We start from the raw sequence: 23,979 nt of genomic DNA on the forward strand, positions 1-23,979 counted from the left end.
GAAAAAAGTAAGTATTTTTGTGTTCATAAACGATCTAGTAGAAGGAAAAGGAATATGAATTCAATTTAAACAATATTTTTGTGATTCAAAAATATGATACAATTTGAACTCAACAACAGGTAATTGTTGTCTCTAACTATCATCATTTTTCTGCGTGCATTCATGTTTCATGTTTCCCATATACCACAGCTATGTTGCTTGGCGACGGATATGTTGTTTATTATGACTATCGTAGTTGCACAATCTCAAAAACACGGTCTTGTTCTGTTTGTAGCTATGGAAGACGAAGATTTTGTTGTGATAGAAAAAAAAGAAGATAGTTCCAGCAAAATAAAGCCAAATTTATTTGGAGTCGTGACTCAAGTCGTGTTGGACGAGAAGTCGCATAATTTGATAGAGGTTTTGGCCAGGCGCAAGAAAAGCACAAAACAGTAATTCAATTCATGAGTAAGGGCATCTTCACCGCTGTCTTGATTCTCAGTTCACACCAATGGGATGGCAAGGTTGTTATCATCCATATATTTGGTGCGTAACCGACATCACTGGCACCCGAAAAATAGCCAGTTCACCCTTAAACCACTGACGAACTGACATGACACGGGCGTTTCATTTTGGACTCACAAGATCTTGCAAGCAAACGACCACTTGCTTACAAGCGAGCGATCGCTTACGTGAAATCGCAGGGAGATGTGCAAAGGTACGGAAGACAGATTTGTGCAAAATTCAGTTTGTTTCAACGGAAATCTATGAATATCGCAAATAATCCGGTAATTCTTTGTGTATTGCAAAAACAAAGGATAAAGTTATTTTTATAAAAGGCTTTATGCATTCACTTATGCTCCTAGTGTTTCTATTTTTTCGTTTCGGTCACACATAGTGAATGACATTCTACCAAACCTGCTCTCTGCTTTTCCAAGATAAATAGCGATCCGTTGTGCAGATGGTGTTACTGTTTAACGTATTTTGATTCAAATTTTCGGACACAAGTTTTTAAGCAAAATATATGGGATGTCATGTCGGTTCGTCGGTGCTTAAACAATGTTAATTCGGCCAACTTGATGTTGGCGATACCCTCGGGGTAAGACACTTCATAATATTATATATATTAATATATTAGTCCCCATTAAAGCCCTATAAATGTATATACCTTTATAGGGCTTTAGGTTATATTTCTGGGGTAGAAACTAGAAATACTCAGGCTGTGAACCATTTCGCGAAATTTTTAACTTTTTAGTTAAAATTTGACAGTTTGATGGTTATTTCTCCTCGAGTGGTTAAAATCACTTCAGAATGCGAACCATTTCATATTTGACGTATTGATAGTTTTTTTTGTTCAATGAGAGCCTATAAGGTGAGGATGAAAATATTGTTTATTCTGTTCGAGTTAAAATTGGATGAATTTTTGATGTTGATTTGCTTTAATTTGATAGATTAAATTCATCTCATTTCAACCCGGGTTGTTTGAACAAATTTATTATGCGATAAGCATCCATACCAATGCAAAAAAATTCCAACGAAAAATCAGTGAAACACGTCGAAGCTCTCTTCCTCACCTGTGCCTATCTCATTGGCTCTGAAGCGAACCATCGAACTGTCAAAACCTTGGTCAAAACTAGAGTGACTATATACAGAGTGGCGACAAGTCATCCCAAATGTATGCAATGCGGTTTATCCTAGGTTTTTCTTTCTCTTTCCTGCATACGCGTTGGATAGGTTGTCTGCTCGATTGGAATGACACTGACAGATAATTATCATTCCAATTTTGACATTGTCACCACTCTGTATATAGTCACTCTAGTCAAAACCACCCCATCGGCAGACAACCATGTTTTCGCCGCCAACATCTCGTGTGTGCGAAAATGAGATAGCATGTCAGCACTGCGTTTCACTCAACTGCCAGCAGTCTGATTTGGGCCCGCAGTCAAATTTTGAGCCCCGGACATCCTGTCACTGACGTTTACTGCAGTTCGATATAGAGATGTCGATGGGTTGGTCAAAACCACCCCATTGGCAGGCAACCATATTTTCGCTGCCAACATCTCGTGTATGCGAAAATGAGATAGCATGTCAGCACTGCGTTTCACTCAACTGCCAGCAGTCTGATTTGGGCCCGCTGTCAAATTTTGAGCCCAGGACATGCTGTCGCTGACGTTTACTGCAGTTCGATATAGAGATGTCGATGGGGTGGTCAAAACTAACCATGCTCCCGAGCAGGGTTATTGCCGAAAAACCATCGAACTGTCAAATTTTAACCAAAAAGTTAAAAATTTCGCGAAATGGTTCACAGCCTCACAGTAAGAGATACGCGGAAACTAGAGCCAACGATTTGGCATCAGTGTACAAAAACTGCCAGCACTTGCTGCGGAGCAATGTGACTTGATAGGGCTTTTGCTACACACACATGCAAGACATCTGTTGGGCACACATTGCATATTTTCCTATTCGATGCAGCAAAAACGTGCTGGATAAAATTATCATTTTTTCCAACAACCAACAAATGTTCCCTGAAATATATGCTGACTTTTGGTAACTAGGGTTTCGGTGAAATCGCGTTAAATCGGTGTCCCAAATATATTGTTTTTTTGAAGCAGTATACGGCATAGGCCAAGTTGAAAATAACGGAATATAAAATTGGTTTTAGCATAATAAATTGCTTTCTTAGCCGAAAGCAACTGCTGGCTATTGATATTTCTTTAGTTTTATCCCGCTAACACAGGTCGTAGTCACATTTTTGATCATTGCTACCGCGTCTTAGCTTATTTGTTGAAAATAATTTTTTTATTTAGTAAACACATATATTACCTTGCCATATGTATGAAGCAATTTGTAATTTCTGTTTTAAATGAAGAAAATAAATCATTTAAAAAATTTTGCTCTTCCCTGCCCGTGTGTTTTATATGGAGCTGTCACTTTTGCCTGCCCAACAGATCTCCAATACATATGCACTCTGAAAACACCCTATTGTTTGCAACATGATCTGCTTCTGTTTTGTTTACATCAATTTTGCACAATAGAGCGATATATCTTTCAACTTAATCAGTGTAAAATGCATTGCAAAGCTTTCTACACACTATGTCCGAGTAGGTGCGTGACAATAGCTTAAGTAGATTTCGTAACTATTTCAATACTTGTTAATCAAACATTTGAGTAAGCAGTATGCGTGTTCGATTGGCTTCCTTTTGACAATTCTCGCTGCTCGATTGGCTCCCAAGATGGCTGCTTCCACGTATCTCTTACCTCTGAGTATTTCTAGTGGAAACCATCCCATCGACAGGCAACCATGTTTTCGCTGCCAACATCTCGTGTGTGCGAAAATAAGATAGCATGTCAGCACTGCGTTTCACTCAACTGCCAGCAGTCTGATTTGGGCCAGCTGTGAAATTTTGAGCCCAGCCCAAGCAACCAAAAGTTCGAATATTACTTGACACGCGAACTCGAAAGTTCATAATTAGTTCAGATTCAGTTCCGTGGAACTTTCACGCTGATTAGTAGTGTATATCAAGTATATGTGGAACTAAATGCTTTAAGAAGTGCTGCGAGTACTTCATAGATACTTCAAAGCTATTAGGATGCTACATGAAGTTCTGAAGTAACTTTAGTTGCTAACAAGTTCTGCGAGTTGCTTTTTTGTTTATATTTCTGGTGATCAAACCTGAACCTATTGAACCTGAACCTGAAACTATTGGAGATTAATTTTTATTTCACTTGAATAAATTTAATCCTCGCACATTTCTAATTACAAATATAAATTAGAAAGTAATGCTCTTCATTATTGTGTTGTGTAGCATATGCTGTCGGTATCTCACTACTAAAGTTAATTGGTTGGTTCCAAACTTTATGTTCTATAATTAACTCGCGCTGCATAAAGCTGCTGCAAGTTCTAAATCGAACTTTTACTTAACAACTCATTGGCAAAATTCACATCGCTTGTATACGACAAAGGTGACGCAGTGGATCGCTATAGGTTTACAACGCGGAGCACCCGGGTTCAAACCCAACAGCAGGCAAATGCAACGAATATAGAAGTTAGGTAGAAGTATAAAAATAGAACAGAAGTGCTGCTAAATTTGTTTTTTCTAAGTTTTTGACAGTTTATTTCGAAGCTGCTTAGCGATCTATGCAGTGAACCCAAGACAGCTTGAAAGTGACGCTGCTTAGCAAGTTATAGATTGATATACATAAAGCTGTTTAACCCTTGTTAGACACCATTATTCGAACTCTTGGTTACTTGGGAGGACATGTTGTCGCTGACGTTCGCTGCAGCTCATTATAGAGATGTCGATGGGGTGGTGGAAACCTACCCCGTAACAAAGTGACAGTTATTAGCAGTTTCCCATAACACCCGCCAGTGTCAAATATGTCGCGACAATCGTTTTTACGTGCCGGTCAAAATTGACGCACCTTCGACTTCCAAAGGAAACGTTCACTTTTGTTACGTTAAATGTGAACGCTAAAAGCTGTCTGGACAACGATTCGAAAAGTGCATATCAACTAATTCAGCATTGTTTCATCACTGACGAACTGACAGGACACATAGAAGAAAATCCTGTAAAAACCATCGTCCAACACATTTTGCTTGCACACTAGCACCCTCTGTTATGCATGTTGCGGAGTAGCTTGCATTTGCAGGGTTTTATGCTGTAGGACTTTTACATTTGTATGGTTTCATAGTGAAAACTCGAAGCAACACCCGCGCGCCGCGGGGTGGCCATGTTGCGAAACATGCTTTTTTGAAAAATAAGTGGTTTTCGATTGGACGATGGAATTAACGCGAGTGTCTCGTCTGTTTGTCTGTGATTTCATGTTTTCGGCAAAACTGTTTGAATTCTTGGTGGGCTGCTTGATTCATTTGTTTACTAGATAAAAAGCGGTATTTATCACAATTGTCACCCTTGTGAACGAGTTGTCTGATCTAAAGTATTTAAATATTGCTGATTGCAAGGAAAATTGTACCATCCAAAGTGCTATATCGCTCATAAAAGTGCTATTTTACTTTAAATCGTTTCAGTATCTTCGGCGCACTTTTTCGTTACATTCCAAGCAATAAGTGCGCCGAAGAGACCGAAACGATTTAAAGTAAAATAGCACTTTTATGAGCGATATCGCACTTTGGATGACACAATTTTCCTTGCAATCAGCAATATTGCGTGTTTTATTGAAAGTTAACCGCTGCGCAATTTAAAATGCAATGCTCTTTCATGATTGCTGGATCGATTTTGTCGTTAACAGAATAAGTTGAGCAAAATTCAAAAGTAGATCCAAGCAATCCTCCTTTTCGCGTGCTTAATGGCGGCTAGTGGGTATACTTTTCGACAACGTTTATTTGCTTTCGGGAACCCCGCTCACGTACGCTTGAAAGTTCTACAACAACAATCAAGGCTGGAAATATCAACTTGACGTGAATAAAATATCCAAAGCCATGCTAACGTTTTCCGAAAGTTGTATCCACTAGCCGCCATTACACACGCGAAATGGTCGATAGAGATTGTTGCGGTTGTATTCCCCTTTTCGCGCACTTAATGGCGGCTAGTGGGTACACTTTTCGACGATGTTTATTTGCTTTTAACTTACTTTTAACCGCTTACGTACGCTTAAAGGTTCTACAACAACAATCAAGGGTGGAAATATCAACTTGACGTGAATAAAGTTGCCAAAGGCATGCCAACGTTTTCCGAAAGTTGTACCCACTAGCCGACATTACGCACGCGAAAAGGTTGATAAAAAATCACTCTGTTACATGACAGAACCAAACAGAGCATTTTATTATGACAGAGGGACCAGTTATGCTGCTATTCTTATATGCACAAGGGATTTATTGCCAAAAAAAGATAAACTCTTTCTTTGATTTTTACGCCGCTTTCAAACATCTGTCGTGAACCATAAACCAGCAGTTTTAGGTACGCTTGATTTGTATGGGAGCTGTCCCTGTCACATTGTTACCGGGTTGGTGGAAACGGTAAATTATATTAAGGGAAAAGTAATATATTTTCGACAGTGTTTTGCCCCTCGGTTTGTGTGCATCGGGAAAAAAACTTTCGCTTCGAAAAAAATTTGGAGATGCAAACAAATCGCGTATACGTATACGCGGTGAAGTGTACGGGCGGTAAATGTCAGTAATCTCTATTTTTTGTTTAGATTATAGTCACTTTAACCAGTTTTGGGTCATTCGTGACTTCTGCGGGGTTGGGATTTGAACCCGGGTCCTCGGCGTAAGAGGCGTGAATGCTAACCACTACGCCGGGATTGACCCCTACCCATATTTACATTACATAATGTTTTGAGCTGTATATTTTTTTTTCTAATTTAAACTTAAATCCTGATGGTAAACGTGGATGAAACTGGTCCAAAATGCTTGACTACCGTTGAAGATGCCCTAATTATAAAATTCACCCTTTAAAAAATACAATTTTTTCAGCATCAACGAAGAATATTCAGATGATAAAGAAAGCATTCGTCGCAGATTGAAAGACAGTAATCGAAGTATTTCAGAACTGCTAAGAGATGGCCGGGAACTTATTCAAGATATCCAAGTTGCTAATGATAAACGCGAAGTTGAAAGACGTATCAAAGAAGCGGAAATCAGAGAAGGTAAATTTCTATTCAATAACAATGGATCATTGAAGATAGAAGTCTCCAAAATTAAGCAAGCAAAGTAGATTGCAAGCCGAAGGGGGAGGGGGGGGGGGGGAGTTGGGAGGGATGCATGTTGTTTACGCAGGTGCAGTCATAACTATGATCACCACCCAAATAACAATTCTCAAGCCGCTTGGTTTTATTATAGTATTACGCAATACCCAGAGGATACGAGTCAAAACCCACTTATAGCTATCTATAAAACCATAATAAAACTGTTAATAAAGCAATTTTATTGTGGTTAAATTTTCTTATAATTTTTTTCTGGTGATAAACTAGTATTTTTCGACTGAGATATAAGCACTGACGAACTGACAAGACACATAGAAGAAAATCCTTTAAAACCATCGTCCTACACATTTTGCTTGCACACTAGCGCTCTCTGTTATGCATGTTGCGGAGTAGCTGGCTCGAGCCAAAGATGCTGATACCTGATACCCGCCTGTGTGTCTGTGATATAAGTATCGAATGATTGGGATTTTGGCCGTTGTCATTAAATTATAGTAGGCGTTATATTTTCCTTTTTACGTCAACGTTTCAATTCGGATTTGGATCTTCATCAGGGCTTCTACGAACGTGTACTTTTATTAGCTGTTGTCTGAGTTATAATTTGTTTATTAGTTACAAAGTGTTGTTCGTGTTTGTCTAAATTCTTTTAGCCTACAGTGTTGTCTAGTTTTGGATTTTGGTACAATTTATGTTATATTTATTACTATTTTAAAAGCCAAAATCTCAATCATTCGATTTTTTCTATCTTTAAGGTGGTTTATGTCTACTAATATTTCGAATAAGTTATGCTTATCTACATAAGATTACACTTTTTCCGATGAGTTCACAATGGGGAGTAAGTCTACTTTCCATTCTTATTTCTTATTATTTCTTATTCATTTATTACATCAACAGTCTTACATGGTCCTAATGATGGTCTAACTTCTTAAAACAAGTGGTCGAGTGTAAAAATAGTAATAAATTCACATAAATATAACTAAACGGATAGACGGACGGAAGTTAATTGGACCGGCTGAAGAAGCGGTTGAATCGTTCACGAAGAGTTTGGCGCGATAGATGGAAATCGAATGTGAATGCTACTTTGTCAAACGTCCTCTGGAGACCGCTGAGAGCCCCGTATTTTCTGTAGTTCGTACGATGGTATGACGTCCTCAGCATAGCAGTATTTCGAAGGGATCTAGGCTGCACATTAAGGTCGATTCGCTCTAGAAGTTGAGGGCAATCCACGGGGCGAATCACTTCAAATTTAATATATATATTAAATATATTTATGCATATTTACATACTTTTACCCGGGTGCTAAATATATTTCCCGGTATTGATGAATATTTTACGAAAGTTTTCACCTTTTCAATACGATCTCGAGCTGTCAAGTCCCATAACCACCCCATGGACATCTTTATATCGAGCTGCAGTGAACGTCAGCGACAGTATGTCCTGGGCTCAAAATTTGACAGCGGGCCCAAATCAGACTGCTGGCAGTTGAGTGAAACGCAGTGCTGACATGCTATCTCATTTTCGCACACACAACATCTCGGCGGTGAAAACATGGTTGCCTGCCGATGGGGTGCCCATAACCGTATGTGGCAAGAGTTGTTATGATGAGGTGGACACATTTAAAATAGTAAATATATTTATCAATATTTATCACATATTGAATATTTATGCAGGAAGTGATTTATCCCGTGGGGTAATCTATTTTTCCTCGCAGAGTATCAGCGGCTAGCAGGAATTCAGATGTATCTCTCCGTGTAGAGAGAGTATCTAGGTGGATCATCATACATCGATTTTCGTAGCTCGGTAAGTGATACGGATCTCGCCAAGGCAGCCGACGAAGAGCAAAACGCAGAAAGCGAAGCAGGAAGCGCTGGACGGATTCGATTCGTTCAGAACTGTTGTGGTAGTTCGGGTTCCAAACCGCAGAACAGTATTCCAGAGTCGATCTGACCAGGGAGCAGTATAATGCTTTTAAGTAGCAGACGTCTGTGAAACTTTTGGCGATTCTAAAAATGAATCCCATGGTCCTAGAGGATTTGTTGACGATATATGATACATGCTGTCTGAATGTTAGCTTTGTATCGAAGATTACACCTAGGTGTTTGATATGATCGACCCGCTCGATAGTGCTCGATAGCAGCGTGTAGTTGAAAATAACAGCATCTTTTTTACGTGAGACGGATGTTACAGAGCACTTTGAGGGATTAACAACCATTCTGTTTAAGGAACACCAATTAGTGAAGACATCCAGCTGGCGTTGGAGAGCTATGCAGTCTTCAGTTGAGCGGATACGGGAGAATATTTTCAGATCATCGGCATATGATAACCTTGGTTGGTCCTTCAAGCACGAGGTTCACGTCGTTGGAATAGAGCAGGAATATGAGCGGTCCGAGATGACTACCCTGCGGAATACCTGAGGTGGCACAGAATGTGATGGATCTATAACCACCGATGGCAACCATCAGCTGACGATCTGTTAGATAAGAACGGAACCATCGCAGGAAAGTTCCATCTATCCCAAGCCTTTCGAGTTTAGCGATTGCGATTACGTGATTAAGTTTATCAAAGGTGGCTGACAGGTCGGTATATATGACGTCGGTTTGCGTCTTTGCAGACATGTTGTCGACAATGTGCGCAGTAAAGCACAGCGAATTAGTAGTAGTGGATCGACCAGGGAGGAATCCATGCCGATCCGCGCTCAAATATTGCTTGATAGGGGGATTAGGGGCATAATGAGCACACGGGGCGAAATGGGCACCCCTCTTTTCTACGAAAGTACGCATTTTGTAACATCATATGGCATGCGGAACACTGCTGTAGGTACTACAGTATCTATTTATCAAAAAATGAGTGATCTCTACTTTTAAAACGCGGAGTTATATTAAAAAACTCAACTTGGTTCTCAGACGCTGAAAAAATTATAATTTTGGTGCACTACCAAATAAGGTTTTACGATCATTTAAATGTCTTAAACTATAAAATGCACACTGCAACATGATGTATACATTGTATCTCAAATTCCACCATCATTGAAGTTTTGATTTTATACTATAAATAGTGTAAAAACCCATTTTTACTTTAACTACTTGACTGGGGGCGAAATGGGCACCCTTAGGTGAGGTGAAACGAGCACTATGTCACATTAACTAAACTGTCAGTTTCTTTGTTTATCGCGTCAATGCTTGTTTACAGTGATGGTATGAATATGCCAAGAGAATCCGGAAGACATAATTGGTCAAAAAAGGCCTTGCAAGTGGCCTTGACCACTCTAAGGCGAGACGGAATACTTACAAAACAAGTCGTCAAGTACCACAGCATTCTGCGGCAGACGTTAGCTCGGTATGTGAGGCCAAACGAAAGGGCAATCTCTGGGCAGGAGGTGGACCAAATTGATTCCTTCAAAACTGTTTCCGCTCCCGCTACTGGACAAGAGCTGGTGGTCCATATTTTGTATATGGAGGTTTAATGCTACGGTATTACTACCCGTGAAATCAGAACCCTCGTATACCAGCTGGTAGAGGGAAACGGAAAAGCATATGTCTTCAACACTAAAACACAGCTAGCTTAAGCGTCATCCGAAACTTTCCTTGTGTGCTCCAGAGGCAACCTCCGCGGATTAATTGCCTTTAAGCGGCTTGCGGTCAACAGTTTTATCGGCGTTTTGACACGTTTTATGTTTGTGTATGTATGGGTGTGCATGTGTATGTGTATATGTGTATGTATGTGTTTATGTATGTGTATATGCATGTTTTTTTTTTGTATTGTTTATGCAGGGAGAAAATCTTCATAGACAGCACCTTCGCGGTGCCGAATAGGATTCACATGGTGCCAACATGCGCCTACCTACTAAAAACTCTCCTGCTGCCCGTTCCTGAACCCCTCCCGGAACTACCGTTAGGTTTTACTTCAGGAGGGAGGACGTGCCGAAGCACTCCGACTTGTCCGTTGCGTGTGTGGGTCCACACAACACCCTTGCCATTTCATACCGCCACTACCCTTCACCTAGGGCCTGGGCTGCCCAATCAGCCCGTTACTGACCCTAGCAAGCTATGTCGGCCCTGTCGTTGCAAACGTTCTAGCCGTTGCAACTCCGTTATCACCGCGGTTACCGCCCTATCGACGGCACCCCATGCACGCTGCTCAGCGCACATTCTCTGCACGATGTTGTCGGCGTTGGTGTCTTCTCCAACGACCTCAAGCATCACCTGCCGAGTGGACGTAAACCGCGGGCAGTGAAAGATCACATGCTCCGCCGTTTCCTCGGCTACCGTGCAAACGGGGCAAAAGGGTGAATCTGCCCGCCCGCGCGTATGTAGATACTTCTTAAAGCATCCATGACCCGACAGGAACTGGGTAAGGAAAAAGTTTACCTCACCATGACCTCTGCCGATCCAGGACGATATGTTCTGGATCAGCCTATGGGTCCACCTACCATGGTCGGTGCGATCCCATTCCGCCTGCCAACGCCTAATAGAGTCCAGCCTAACTCTGTCCCTAGCGCCCCTGACGTTCCTCTGCCTATGGCACTCGATATCCTCACCTAGGAGTATGCATATTGGAATCATGGCTGCAATAACCCCAATCGCATCCAACGATATGGTACGGTAGCCGCACGCAACGCGCAATGCTAACAGCCTGAACACCTTGTTCAGGCATGCCTGATTGCGCTTACTCTCCAAAGCCGGGGCCCACGCCGGTGCACCGTATCGTAGCACCGACATGGCAACGCTGGCCATCAGGCGTCTCTTACTGCTGCTAGGACCGTAGCCGTTCGGCATGATCTTAGACAGAGCAGTGACCGCCGTTGACGCTTTACCACAAGCATAATCCACATGACTGGTGAAGTTCAGCCTGTTGTCTGTCATGACACCCAGGTACTTCACACTTCGTTTGGAGACAATCACCTGTCCCCCCACGATTATTTTTGCCTCTATGGCCGACTTTCGGTTGCTGACCATCACAGCTTCCGTCTTATGGTGGGCCAATCGCAGATTGACGCCCGCCATCCAACCCTCTATTATGCTTATGGCGTCTGATGCCAGCATTTCCACCTCTTCTAGAAACTCGCCTACCACCGTAAGGACGATATCATCGGCGAAGCCAGTAATATCGACCCCAGTGGGTAGTTCAAGCCTCAGCACCCCATCGTACATGGCATTCCAAAGCGTGGGGCCGAGAATCGAACCCTGTGGAACACCCGCTGTCACTTTGTACCTCTTCGCCCCATCCGCCGTGTCGTACACTAGCGTCCGGTTCTCGAAATAACTCTTAAGCAACCTGCATAGATGATCCGGTACCCACATCCTATGCAGCGCTAACGCAATTGCACCCCAGTTAGCGCTGTTAAAGGCGTTTTTGACATCGATTGTGACTATAGCACAATACCTGTCGCCTCGCCTTTTCCGTTTCATAGGCTTCTCGGCCCTCTCCACTACGGCCTTTATGGCATCTACAGTGGACTTCCCCTTACGGAAGCCAAACTGCGTGTTTGCCAGTCCGACATCACTTTCCACTACAGGCGTCAGCCTGTTTAGGATTACCCGCTCTAGCAATTTGCCTAGCGTGTCCAATAGGCAAATTGGCCTGTACGACGAGGGATCACCAGGCGGTTTCCCCGGCTTTGGCAGCAGTACCAATCTTTGGACTTTCCATTTGTCTGGAAATTCGCATACCTCTAGGCAACTCTGAAGCGTCTCTCTAAACATATCGGGATACGCTTGGATCGCCGCTTTGAGTGCCTCGTTCGGAATCCCGTCAGGACCGGGCGCTTTCTTCGATTTCAAACCCCTGGCAATTACGATGAGTTCCTCATTCGTGACCGGAGTGAGGACATCATTCGATTGACCGTACGGGGTCGGAGGCCACCAAACTGGATCGTGTTGCGGAAAGAGCCCTTCCACGATGACTTTCAGCTTTTGGGGGCAGGTTTCCTGCGGCGCAGATGTACCCTTCATCTTTTTCATTACCACCTGGTATGCACCACCCCAGGGGTTTGAATCCGCATCGCGACATAGCTCCTGGAAACAGGATTTCTTGCTACGCCTAACCTCTTTCTTGAGCGCCGACCTTGCCGCTCTAAGATCAACTCCCCGAGCTTCAGCATCTGCATCGGTCCGGGCCCTCTGCGCTAGCCTTCTCGCTCTGTGGCACCTGGAACGGAGCTGGGCAATGGTATCACTCCACCAGTATACCGAGCGACGACCGTTCATTGGCTGCCCCGTCCTAGGCATAGTGGTATCACATGCCCGTACTAGGACGTTGGTCAGCTCACGAGCACTCAGGTTTGAGCGGGTGCTCTCTGCACTGAGTGCCTCAACGAACAGGTCTTTGTCGAAGGCCTTCACTTTCCACCTCCTCCCTGTCGACTTCGCCCCGCGTGGCCGTAGCGCCCGTCGTTCAATCGTGTACCGTATAGCTTGGTGGTCACTATGCGTGTACTCATCTGACACCCTCCAGCCCATGTTGTCAAGCAACGTTGGGCTGCAGAAGGTGATGTCGATGATCGATTGTTGTACCCCCCTACAAAAGGTACTGACGGATCCCACGTTAGCCAGACTTACATCTAGCTTGGACAGAGCTTCCAACAAGCTTTGTCCCCTCGGAGTAGTGCACCTGCTACCCCATTCGACAGCCCAAGCATTGAAGTCTCCTCCAATGACAACGGGCTTGCGGCCCGTGAGTTCGTCGGTGAGCACGTCCAGCATCCGGTCAAACTGCTCCGGCGACCACCTAGGTGGAGCGTAGCAGCTACAGATGCAGACGCCATCGACCACCGCGATCACGAACCCCTCTTGGTCGGACGACACCACCTCCTGGATCGGGTATCTACCCATCACGGCGATCGCTGCCATCCGACCCTTATCGATAACCCAGTTAGCGCCTCCACGGGGGACCCGGTAGGGATCCGCGATAATGGCAATATCGCACCCCGTCTCGGCTGCCACAGTGGTTTAGGTTAATCTGTATAACCTGCACCATTATCGTTGCAAGGCGCGTCTATAAGCTGCACACAGTGGGCCGCCTGTGGCATGCTTATTTCCCTCTACGGCTGTGCAGAGCAAGCACCTGGGGGGTTTGCTACATCCCCTGGCGAAGTGGCCCTCTTCACCGCACCGCCTGCACAGCTTGGACCGATCGGGGGCCTTACACTTGGCCGCCCGATGGCCGAAGCCCATACACTTGAAACAGCGTTCTATGCGCCGTTTCGCCGTCAGTGTACATACTGACCATCCTACCTTAATCTTGCCAGACGCCAACATCTTGTTGGCGATTGCCTCTGGCACGTTTAAGGTCGCGGTTTGCATATCTCCATATGCCTTCCGCAAGCGGATGTCTGCGGGTGCCACATCAACCTTAAGCTGATCCCGCATAGCCTCACTCAGGTCAACTGTCGTCGTAATCTCGTCGAGGTTTTTACACTCGACCAGAACACGCTGCGACAGCGCCTTGACCTGGCCCGCTTCGCCCAGGGACTGCTCAACCAGTTCCTGGTAATTCGAACTCTGGACCGTTGGGTCCTTTCTAAGTTCGAAAAGCATATCCCCTGCCTGGGTTCGGCGGGTCTTTACCACGTTGGCCCCAAGCTCCTGCAACTTGGGGTCCACACGAACCTTGCGCAGTAGATCAGCATACGACAGCTTGCCTGTCAGCTTCACTACTAAGGCGTCGCCCTTATGGACGCGCCTTGGCTTTGGCTTTGCAGCCGCAGCCTCGCTCGGTTTCGGCCTCGGCGGTTTAGGCGGTTTACGCCTAACCACCTGCCAATCCTCTTCCCCGGTCCCGGAAGCACCATCCGGGACCGCCCCCGCACGTTCGCTGGTAGAGGCGCGAGCCGAAGTCCGCTGCCTCTTGGCTACCAGCGTTGGTCCATGGTCGGGCGTAGCCGCCTTGCGCTTGGCAAGCGGCGTACGCGCCTGACTAGGCATGGCCACAGCCTTAGCGGCTATGGCCTGAGCTTCGGCGATTTCGCATCGCTGCAGGAGCTCTTGCCTCTCCACCTCGGCAGCTATGACGGTAGAGCGGAGGCTCACCGCCAGCTTTTTAATGTCGAGGTGGACATTTGACCTAGAGTTGATGAACGAGTACAACTCGTCCACCAACTTTTTGGCTTCCTCCAGCTTGCTACTGGCTGGAGGAAGCCCGACTTCGCCCTCAGGAGGGTGCACCATGCCCTCCGTTGACATTTGCCTACCGCTGTCGCTCGCCTTCTTGGCTGAGCTGGCAGCGATGGCCACCGGCGTTCTAACTGGGGTGTTAGTCCTAGGTGGTGTCAACTTCCTCTTCGGTATCGCTCCCGTTTTCGGGGGGCTTCCCTGTATGGGCTGTGCCCCCGACTTCGGCGGGCTTCCCTTCTTGGGTCGCGCCCCCGATAACGGGGGGCTACCTGTCTTTGCTGTTGGTGACCTAGCCAACTTACTACTTTTGGCAAAGATATCATCTTTGCCACTAGTAGCACCCGTATTCGATCCCTCTTTGAAATTTAAAAATTTTTCCATTCGAAAGGGTCCCAACTCTAGGCCGCTATCTCCACTCGTAATTGTGTAGTCGCCTTAACGATCCCATGGTGATCTATGCAAGCAGGGAGGCCATGGCTAGGGACACTCCCCCCTACCCTTCATGGGGGCAGGGATGTCAGCATCCGATCGGCGTTAGTCAGGAATGTATCATCTGAGCCTACACCACCGCACTTTGACGTGAGTGACGAGCTTTGAACGTACCTAGAGACCAGCCACGGTTTTAACGGGACGGAAGGCAGCTGTACCATTAGCCTACTCGCCGTTTCGGGAAGGTATCACCCTTCCTTACATAAGGTAGTAGAATAGCACAGCCGTCAGCCCTGTAGCGCCAAATCCAAACGATTATTCCCGCCCGTCCAGTACACCGTAATTAGGATCTTCCTGGAACCGATCCTAATGTGCCCATGGCACTCCTGACCTGGCTTTTTTGCTTAAAGTCCTGAGCTCTAACAGGACGCTACTACGTCCGCAGCTGGCTTATAGGAATTGAGCTCCGCTCGCCTCTTTACACCACTGCGCCACGCTAACCGCAACACTACGGCGCCCGCAGCTGGCTTATAGGAGTTGAGCCCCGCTCGCCTCTTTACACCACTACGCCACGCTACCCTCAGGCACAAAGTGCCCCCCTTTCCCTGTTAGCACACAACTGAGGGTGCAACCAAAGACTGGTATTTGGTTGACCCTAGGCCCAGTTGCGTCCCGGCCGGTACCGCGTGGAGGTAGGGTATGTGTATATGCATGTGTGTGAGTGTGTGTTAGAGATGGTCGGGTATGAAAATTTGAATACCCGAACCCGACCCGTACCCGATTAGGAAAAAAAATAAAAACCCGTGCCCGACCCGAACCCGCAAGTTTATTTTTTTTGATACCCGAACCCGACCGCAACCCGTCGGGCACGGGTACGGGTCCGGATACCCGACAATCTTTAGTGTTAAACGAGGTCAATAGACCCGACCCGACCCGTACCCGGTTTCAAAACCAAACCCGTACCCGACCCGAACCCGCAAATTATTTTTTTTCAATACCCGAACCCGACCCGTACCCGGCGGGTACGGGTACGGGTGCGGGTTTCGGGTAAATTTTCCGCTACCCGACCATCTCTAGTGTGTGTGTATGTGTGTGTGATTGTTGTTCTTATATACACCCTTCAAGCATGTGTTTATAAGGGTGCTCATTATGCCCCAGGGGGTGCTCATTGTGCCCCACACACTGACCGATTTTTAGTTTTTGAAACATAAGTTTAAATTGCAATTTTCGTCATCATATCAATTATTTTTCAATTTGTTAACAGTATGCCTTTAATTATCGATAGTGAATGTATGTTTTGCAATGACGACATTTTAAAAATTCTGTCATTTTGGGTGCTTAAATCAGTCAACAAGTTAGGGTGCTCATTATGCCCCTAATCCCCCTATGTGAAAAACTACAAGGGATACAGCCCTAAGGGTTGTACGAAAGGGTGACGTGGGCCTATGTCAGCATTATTGTTATATTGTTATATATACCTGTGCGCTGTCTATTTCCCACCAGACCGGATAAGAGATGCCGCTCTTCTTAAGGCTCACATGGCTTCGGTTTCCGAGGTTTCCTCGGCAGCTTCCGCTTCTGACGACATGCTCATATTGGGCGATTTCAATCTCCCCAGTATAAATTGGTGTGAACGCGGCAACGGATATCTGTTCGTCGACTCCAGTTCTTCAACACTTCCCCCGATCACCAATGAATTGCTCGACTGCTACAGCACAGCTACTTTGCAACAAATCAATAAAATCCTCAACGAAAACGGACGCTGTTTGGACCTTTGCTTCTCCAGCATTCGCAGTCTTGCTCCCGAATGTGTGTTGGCACCGGCTCCTCTCGTCAAGGACGCCCTCCATCATCCACCATTACTAATTTCGATTCGTCAACATACACCGTCCAGGATGTCTAATATGCCACTGCCCGTGTACTACGATTTTAATCGCGCCGATTTCGACCTTATCCAAAGAACTTTAACGTGTATCGACTGGGATACAGCCCTGGATGCTAATGACGTTAACGCTGCTGCTTTGACTTTTTCGCATATTCTGAATTACATTATCGACCGCCACGTGCCTAAAAAAACGATACGCACAGAACCGTATCTACCTTGGATAAATGCTACGCTGCGTCGCCTCAAATCCGAAAAAAAAGCTGCATTAAGGAGGTATTCAAAGTACAAGACCCAATCGCTGCGAAACCACTATCTGGCGCTCAACAGACGTTACAAAAAATTCAGTCGTCACTGCTTCCGTAAATACTTAAACAACGTCCAGCGCAGATTGAAACGTAGCCCTAAGTCATTCTGGAAATATGTGAATGCTCAACGAAAAGACAACGATCTTCCGTCAGCAATGTTCTTTGGAAACGACACTGCTACTGATATGGATATGGTTTGTCAACTATTCTCACGGAAATTCTCCAGTGTCTTTGTTAACGAAAGGCTGTCTGACACAGAAGTATCGACTGCACTAGAAAGCGTTCCCAGTCTCGGCGACTCTCTCAATAACCTGATTATTGACGATGCTATGATTAGGCTGGCCGCTCTGAAGCTAAAAAGCTCTTCCTCCGGTGGACCGGACGGCATACCTTCAATCTTTCTGAAGAACTGTATTGAAGCCTTAGTAGCCCCAATCCGTCGTCTGTTTAGCTTATCGATTAACTCAGGAGTATTCCCTTCTGCCTGGAAATCCGCTTATATGTTTCCAGTTCATAAGAAGGGTAATAAAAGAAACGTGGACAATTACAGGGGAATCTCCGCCTTATGTGCATTATCAAAACTCTTCGAGCTCGTCGTGATCGCACCAATTTCCTCGTTTGTCCAGCAGTATTTGGCCGATGAACAACACGGATTCATGCCCAAGCGCTCAACGACCACCAATCTACTAACACTCACTTCCCACATAATGGACTGCTTCGACGACCGTTCTCAGACAGACGTCATCTACACGGACCTCTCTGCTGCCTTTGATAAGCTGAATCATCAAATCGCTATCGCTAAACTGGATAAACTCGGTTTTGGAGGGCCGCTGCTCCAATGGTTTAAATCGTATCTGTCGAATCGTCTCGTCAATGTATCTATCGACGGCTCCATTTCGCAGGCTTTCACCGCCTTCTCTGGAATTCCGCAAGGTAGTCATCTTGGTCCTTTGGTTTTCCTTATCTATTTTAACGACGTCAATATAACGCTCAAAGGTCCTCGGCTTGCGTTTGCCGACGACTTAAAATTGTTCGCAAAAGTAAATGACTCGTCTGATACTCTTGCGCTCCAGGACCAGCTGTCGATATTTGCCGAATGGTGTAAAAACAATCGTCTAACATTGAACCCCGATAAATGTGAAGTGATTACGTTCTCCAAAAAGCTGAATCCGATAATCTTCGAATACCGACTGTCAAGCATGTCTTTACGACGTGTAGATTGCGTCAAAGATCTCGGTGTACTACTCGACTCCAAACTGACCTTCAAGCAACACGTTTCCTTCATTGTCGACAAGGCCTGCATGAATTTGGGATTCATCATGCGTATCGCCAAAAGCTTCAATGATATATACTGCTTGAAATCACTCTACTGTGCGTTAGTTCGTTCTAATCTTGAATACTGCGCACCCGTATGGAGCCCGTATTATCAAAATGGCGTCACTCAAATCGAGGCAGTACAGCGGAGGTTCATTCGCTTTGCGCTCCGACGGCTACCATGGAACGACCCGATCAGACTACCAAGCTACGAACAGCGTTGCAGACTAATCAACCTGGACTCTCTGCAAAGACGCCGGGACGTAATCAAAGCTGTTTTTATATCAGATGTTTTGACGTCTCGGATCGACTGCTCTTGGATACTTGAGAGAATCGACATCTCAGCTCCGCCTCGCTTAACACGCAGACTTGTTATAAACACCGCCCGGTGCGACACGGTTGCCACCCGTCCACATACGCACGGCACTGGGTGCTTTCGATAATAGAACGCACTGGCGTTGCTACATACTAGCACGCTCCCCGACAACACGAAAACCCGATCGAAGTGCCTTGCCTTCGGTTAAGTACCAACGAGCACGGTACTACCGACGGGCCATATGACGGCTTGCATGATTTCGTTCTTTGCTTTCTTTCTCATTCGTTCATATTCGGTGTACGTCACTGAGTTGGCAGGAAGTTCGGGCACCGTTCTCTTGCCGCGCTTTTGCCGTGCTCTAGCAAGTGCCGGCTGGTGTACTGGCACGCCGTTTCGCTCGCAAATTTAAAAACCTATATAACTGGTTGGAGCGATAAGGTAAAAACTCATGAACGGTAGCGGGTGCCTTCCACAACGCCGTGTTGGTGTTCCATATCCGCCGCTGCTGCTGCTCAGTAAGAATGATTTTGATTCGATGTAATGCTTATTATGATACCTATAGGAAAACATTTCGAAACAAGGTAATTTTTCGATTTAAGGACAGTTTTTTCTAAGTAATTTTTATACAAAGCATCAGATTATGTTTTGTTCCGAAATATTTAATGTGCGAACCTGCATGTCCCATGCGGGTTAAAAGCTAGCCTGCTTCCTTTTATAAATCTTGATTTGGTTAAATTATGCATTTCAATCGAAAACGGGTTTTCAATTGAGAGATGTGAATATAATATTCAAATAAAGTATGGTTTAAAAATTCGTTAATTCAATCTTAAATCGTTTTAACTTTTATGTCCATATTATTCGCTACGAAATGTACAGAATGTTTTCGGATAGGTAGATAAGTGCGCTGCGCAGATAGCACGAAAGAAAGAAAAAAAAGGCAGAGTATGAGTGGGGTGCTCGGCTGTCGGGTTTCGCCCGGTGCCGCTCCGTGCCCACTCAACACATATAAAACCGAACCTAACAAAAAAAATTGGCACCGATGTGCGGAGTCATATTTGTTCGTACGAGAGTCGGCGAAGTGCACTGAAACCGGGAGCGTGTGACGTATGAACGAAGTAGAATGTTTTAGCACGGCGTGCGGAGCGGCGCGTGCTTTCACATGTCTGTTAACACGGAACAATTCATTTCTACGTATACCACACAGAAGAACCAACTACAGCACCTTTAGCACTATTACTGGCTTACAACGCAATTTTAACCGTTTTGTATCCTGTTTTGACTTTGGCGTTAGCCGCAACGTGTTGAAATCTCGCTTTAGAACATTAGCTAGTAGTTTTTATTAGTCATTAGGATCCAGAAATCTGTTGACTTTTTTACCAAATAAACAAATAAACATGTTTTACTCGATGGAGTATTCCTTTATGGCAGATCATTAGAGCTAGGACTAATGCAGACTGCATCCCTGGTATGTGTATGTTTATGAGTATCTGTTAAGACTTGTGTCTTTTAAAGTGTTATTAGTGATAGCAAATCGTACATAATTACAGTCAGTTTACAATCATGGGTCACACACAATTGTGGATCATATCAGTTCCATTTAAATATCACCTGTTCGTGTAAAACGAAGAAAACACACCGTTCTTACGAGAGCAATGATGTATTCCAAGTAACAATTTGAGTTTTATTTCAGTCCTATAACGGTATTTATGACCAGTTTTGGTCGCAAAAACCATCATAAGAGTGTAATAAAACCTTCCATGTTATTTGGGTATATTTGATCAGCTTCAAGCTATAAACATTTTTAATTAGATTGATTTAATTAGATACATTTACTTCAAAGCACAAAACCATTATAAGTTCCTAATCTGTATGTCTGGTACTTCTATTAAAATAGGGTCCAAAGATATGTTTCGATTTCGAGAAATAATAATCTGTAAGCTAAACTGATGAATATTAGGACCAGGGCCGGCGCTTCCCTTAAGGGGGGGTTTATAAGAACAAATCTGACATAGCTGAACCGTAAGCAGCTTATTCAGGAAATGAAGAATTATTTTCAGTTAAAAACTATTTTGGTTGAAATTGAGTGTTCTTCATCAGACAAATGCTGCTTAGTTGGTTTCGAGGTGCCCACTGTACAAAACGCTAATTAGACCGGTTGTCCTCTACGGGCACGAAACGTGGACACTGCTAGAAGAGGACCTACGAGCACTCGGAGTTTTCGAACGGCGGGTATTGGTTATACCTTAACCCCAACAGGGCTATTTTGGTTATTGGTTAAGGTATATTTAAAGACATATTTTGTATTTTTTGGATACCAGTATAGTGATTATTATGCTGGTGGCAGGTAGGCGCGTGAATGCCCTCTAAAGCCTGATTTAATCCACCTAGTGGTGAAAGGAACCTTTGTTATACGATCTTACTTGCTATTTGAGATAGAAATCTTCGGAACATAATTCAACTATTGCTTAACGTTGCATAGTGCGTTAGTTTACATAAAATTTGTGGAAATTGAATAAGTTTACAAAATTTGAACAAAATAGAAGCACTTATAAATTTTGATAGATCCTTTTTTCATGAAATTGCTGAGTAAGTTATTACTAATGTGAGAAAGTGCAAGTAAAAATAAATTGTAAGAGGAAATATTATTCTGTAACATATACATTGCGTAGTAAAGATCTAGTTTATAGGTTTTTGAATCATGCATAATTTCCTGTAATTCTTTTTGATTCACATCAATAAAGTATTCTTTAATAAATTTCATAAAATTTTTAAACCTTCGGTTACTCACGCTGTTCTATTTTGTACAACACGTGTAGATTTTTGAATGCCATCTTGTTACAAAGTTGCAAATTGTTGTTTAACTAACGTATATTCTTCAAAAAACTTGTTATGAGCAAAATGTCAAAATTATTCAATGCATTAATACTTTAAATTGTTAGGAAAATAGATCAGCATAAACCGACACCATAGAAACGGAGCAAGCAGCATGTGAGGTGTACCGCAATTGACTCCAACTGGAATTTTCTCTCGTTTCTTCATATGGAAAAATGGTGTCTGTATGCAGCAAAACTATCAGCAAATTGACCAAACTCGTGACTTTAGTCATGACCTTGAAATGCGGTCAGGCATATATTAATATTTTTTTGAAAAGATGATTCTACAATTGATGAAGGGACGGTAAGGGAAAGTAATGAAGAAGGATTTTTTTCCGGGAATGAAGGGGAAGGGTGGAAAGGAAGGGGGGGACGGTAAGGGAAAGTAATGAAGAGGGATTTTTTTCCGGGAATGAAGGGGAAGGGTGGAAAGGAAGGGGGGTTCCCAGTAAACCATTTGGTTTGTATATCTCGATTGCAACTGAGGTATACGAAATCATATCTGAACGAAAAAGTTATATTTCACGCCATATAACAACATATATGTACATATAGTGGAGGCGATATACGTGCGAAAATTTGGACAACTATTTGTAATTCTATTTTGCGCAGTTTTTATAACACGCAACTAAATACTCCTGAATATATGATTAAGATATAATCAAATATTGCAATTGTCTATCCTGCTTTATAATTCACAGTCATGAATTGTATGAAGACACACACAACTGCAAAACAACTTATTGTTCACTTCGATTTGACATACTCTAATCATTATACAATTCCAATGTGAAATTGACATGAAAACGATTTAATGTGAACTTTCTATTACGATTTTGTGTTATCTGGGTTATAGGTAGCTATGTTTAACAAGTTGTCGTTGTGACTCCTATCTTTTGTCCAATGCTGGAATGCAGTGAGCGACATGCCCTGGCAGGTGTTGTGGGTTCAAACCCGGTTATAATCTCTGATTACAGCTTGGTTCAACCCATGCACCTTCGAGCATTGGACAAAAGATAGGAGTCACAACGACAACTTGTTAAGCATAGCTACCTATAACCCCCCCTCCCCTTCCTTTCCACCCTTCCCCTTCATTCCCGGAAAAAAATCCTTCATTACTTTCCCTTACCGTCCTTGCAGCAATTGTAGAATCATCGTTTCAAAAAAATATCAGCAAATGTAAAATTTTAAAGTATCCGTCTGTTGATAGACGAGCAACTCGAGGACAAAATTAGAGTTTTTTTATAATCAAAGTTCTACAGTTCCTAAACAAGCAAACAGAGGTATACTATATTCAGCAAAGTTGTGTATTTTTATCATTTGTACAACTTTGTAATATATGAAAAAGTCATACAACAACTACAAAAAGAGCTAAAATAGAAAAACTGATTTTACAAATTCATATAAAATAAATAACATTTTTCTATCTTCGCTGAAGAAATAGAAGGTTACTGTCTTCAGCAAAATTTCTTGTAATAATAACCTCTTAAACTTTGCAGAACACATCAATGTGTTCTATTGAAACTGAGGAAAAATAATTTGTTATTTCACTTATAGGGGGATTAAATTCTACCAGACGATAGAGCTTTCAATTTCAAGAAACTCTTCAAAAGATTCGATAAACCTAAAAACAAGTTTTTCCAGTCAAAACTCTAGTGCGCACATTTTTTTGCTTAGAGCTATTGTGCGCGTGAGTAAAGGGCCAAACAGAATGCTGCGTCAACGCGTCCGTCAGCGTTATTCTGACAGTTTTACCATGGGTTTACTGTCAAATTGACGCTGACGGATGCGTTGACGCAGCATTCTGTTTGGCCCTTTACTCACGCGCACAATAGCTCTAAGCAAAAAAATGTGCGCACTAGAGTTTTGACTGGAAAAACTTGTTTTTAGGTTTATAGGTTTAGGTTTAGGTACCGTGTTACAAAAGTTGGCGCGAGTGTTCGAGGGTTAATATCTTTTGACTGGTAAAACCAATTCTTCTGAAATTTTGCAGCATTCAAACCTCTAATTTGATACCAAAATAATTGCAAATTATTTTTAATTTTTTTGTCAACCCCCTCCCCCCTTGGAAATTAGTAGCTTGAAAAATCGGGAGGCAAAAAAA

At 43.7% G+C, this 23,979-nt stretch overlaps 1 protein-coding gene across 1 annotated transcript in view; it reads left to right on the forward strand.

The window, feature by feature from the left end:
- Positions 1-276: 276 nt before the first annotated feature.
- LOC128735859 (dynein regulatory complex protein 1 homolog) overlaps positions 277-23,979 on the forward strand; it is a 64,583-nt gene continuing 40,880 nt past the window's right edge. Inside the window, exons 1-2 of the mRNA XM_053830344.1 lie at positions 277-431; positions 6,416-6,588. Coding sequence (XP_053686319.1) covers positions 277-431; positions 6,416-6,588 — 328 coding nt within the window. The remainder of the gene's footprint in view (positions 432-6,415; positions 6,589-23,979) is intronic.

The sequence above is a fragment of the Sabethes cyaneus genome, chromosome 2, assembly GCF_943734655.1.
Source record: "Sabethes cyaneus chromosome 2, idSabCyanKW18_F2, whole genome shotgun sequence".
Taxonomy (NCBI): domain Eukaryota; kingdom Metazoa; phylum Arthropoda; class Insecta; order Diptera; family Culicidae; genus Sabethes; species Sabethes cyaneus.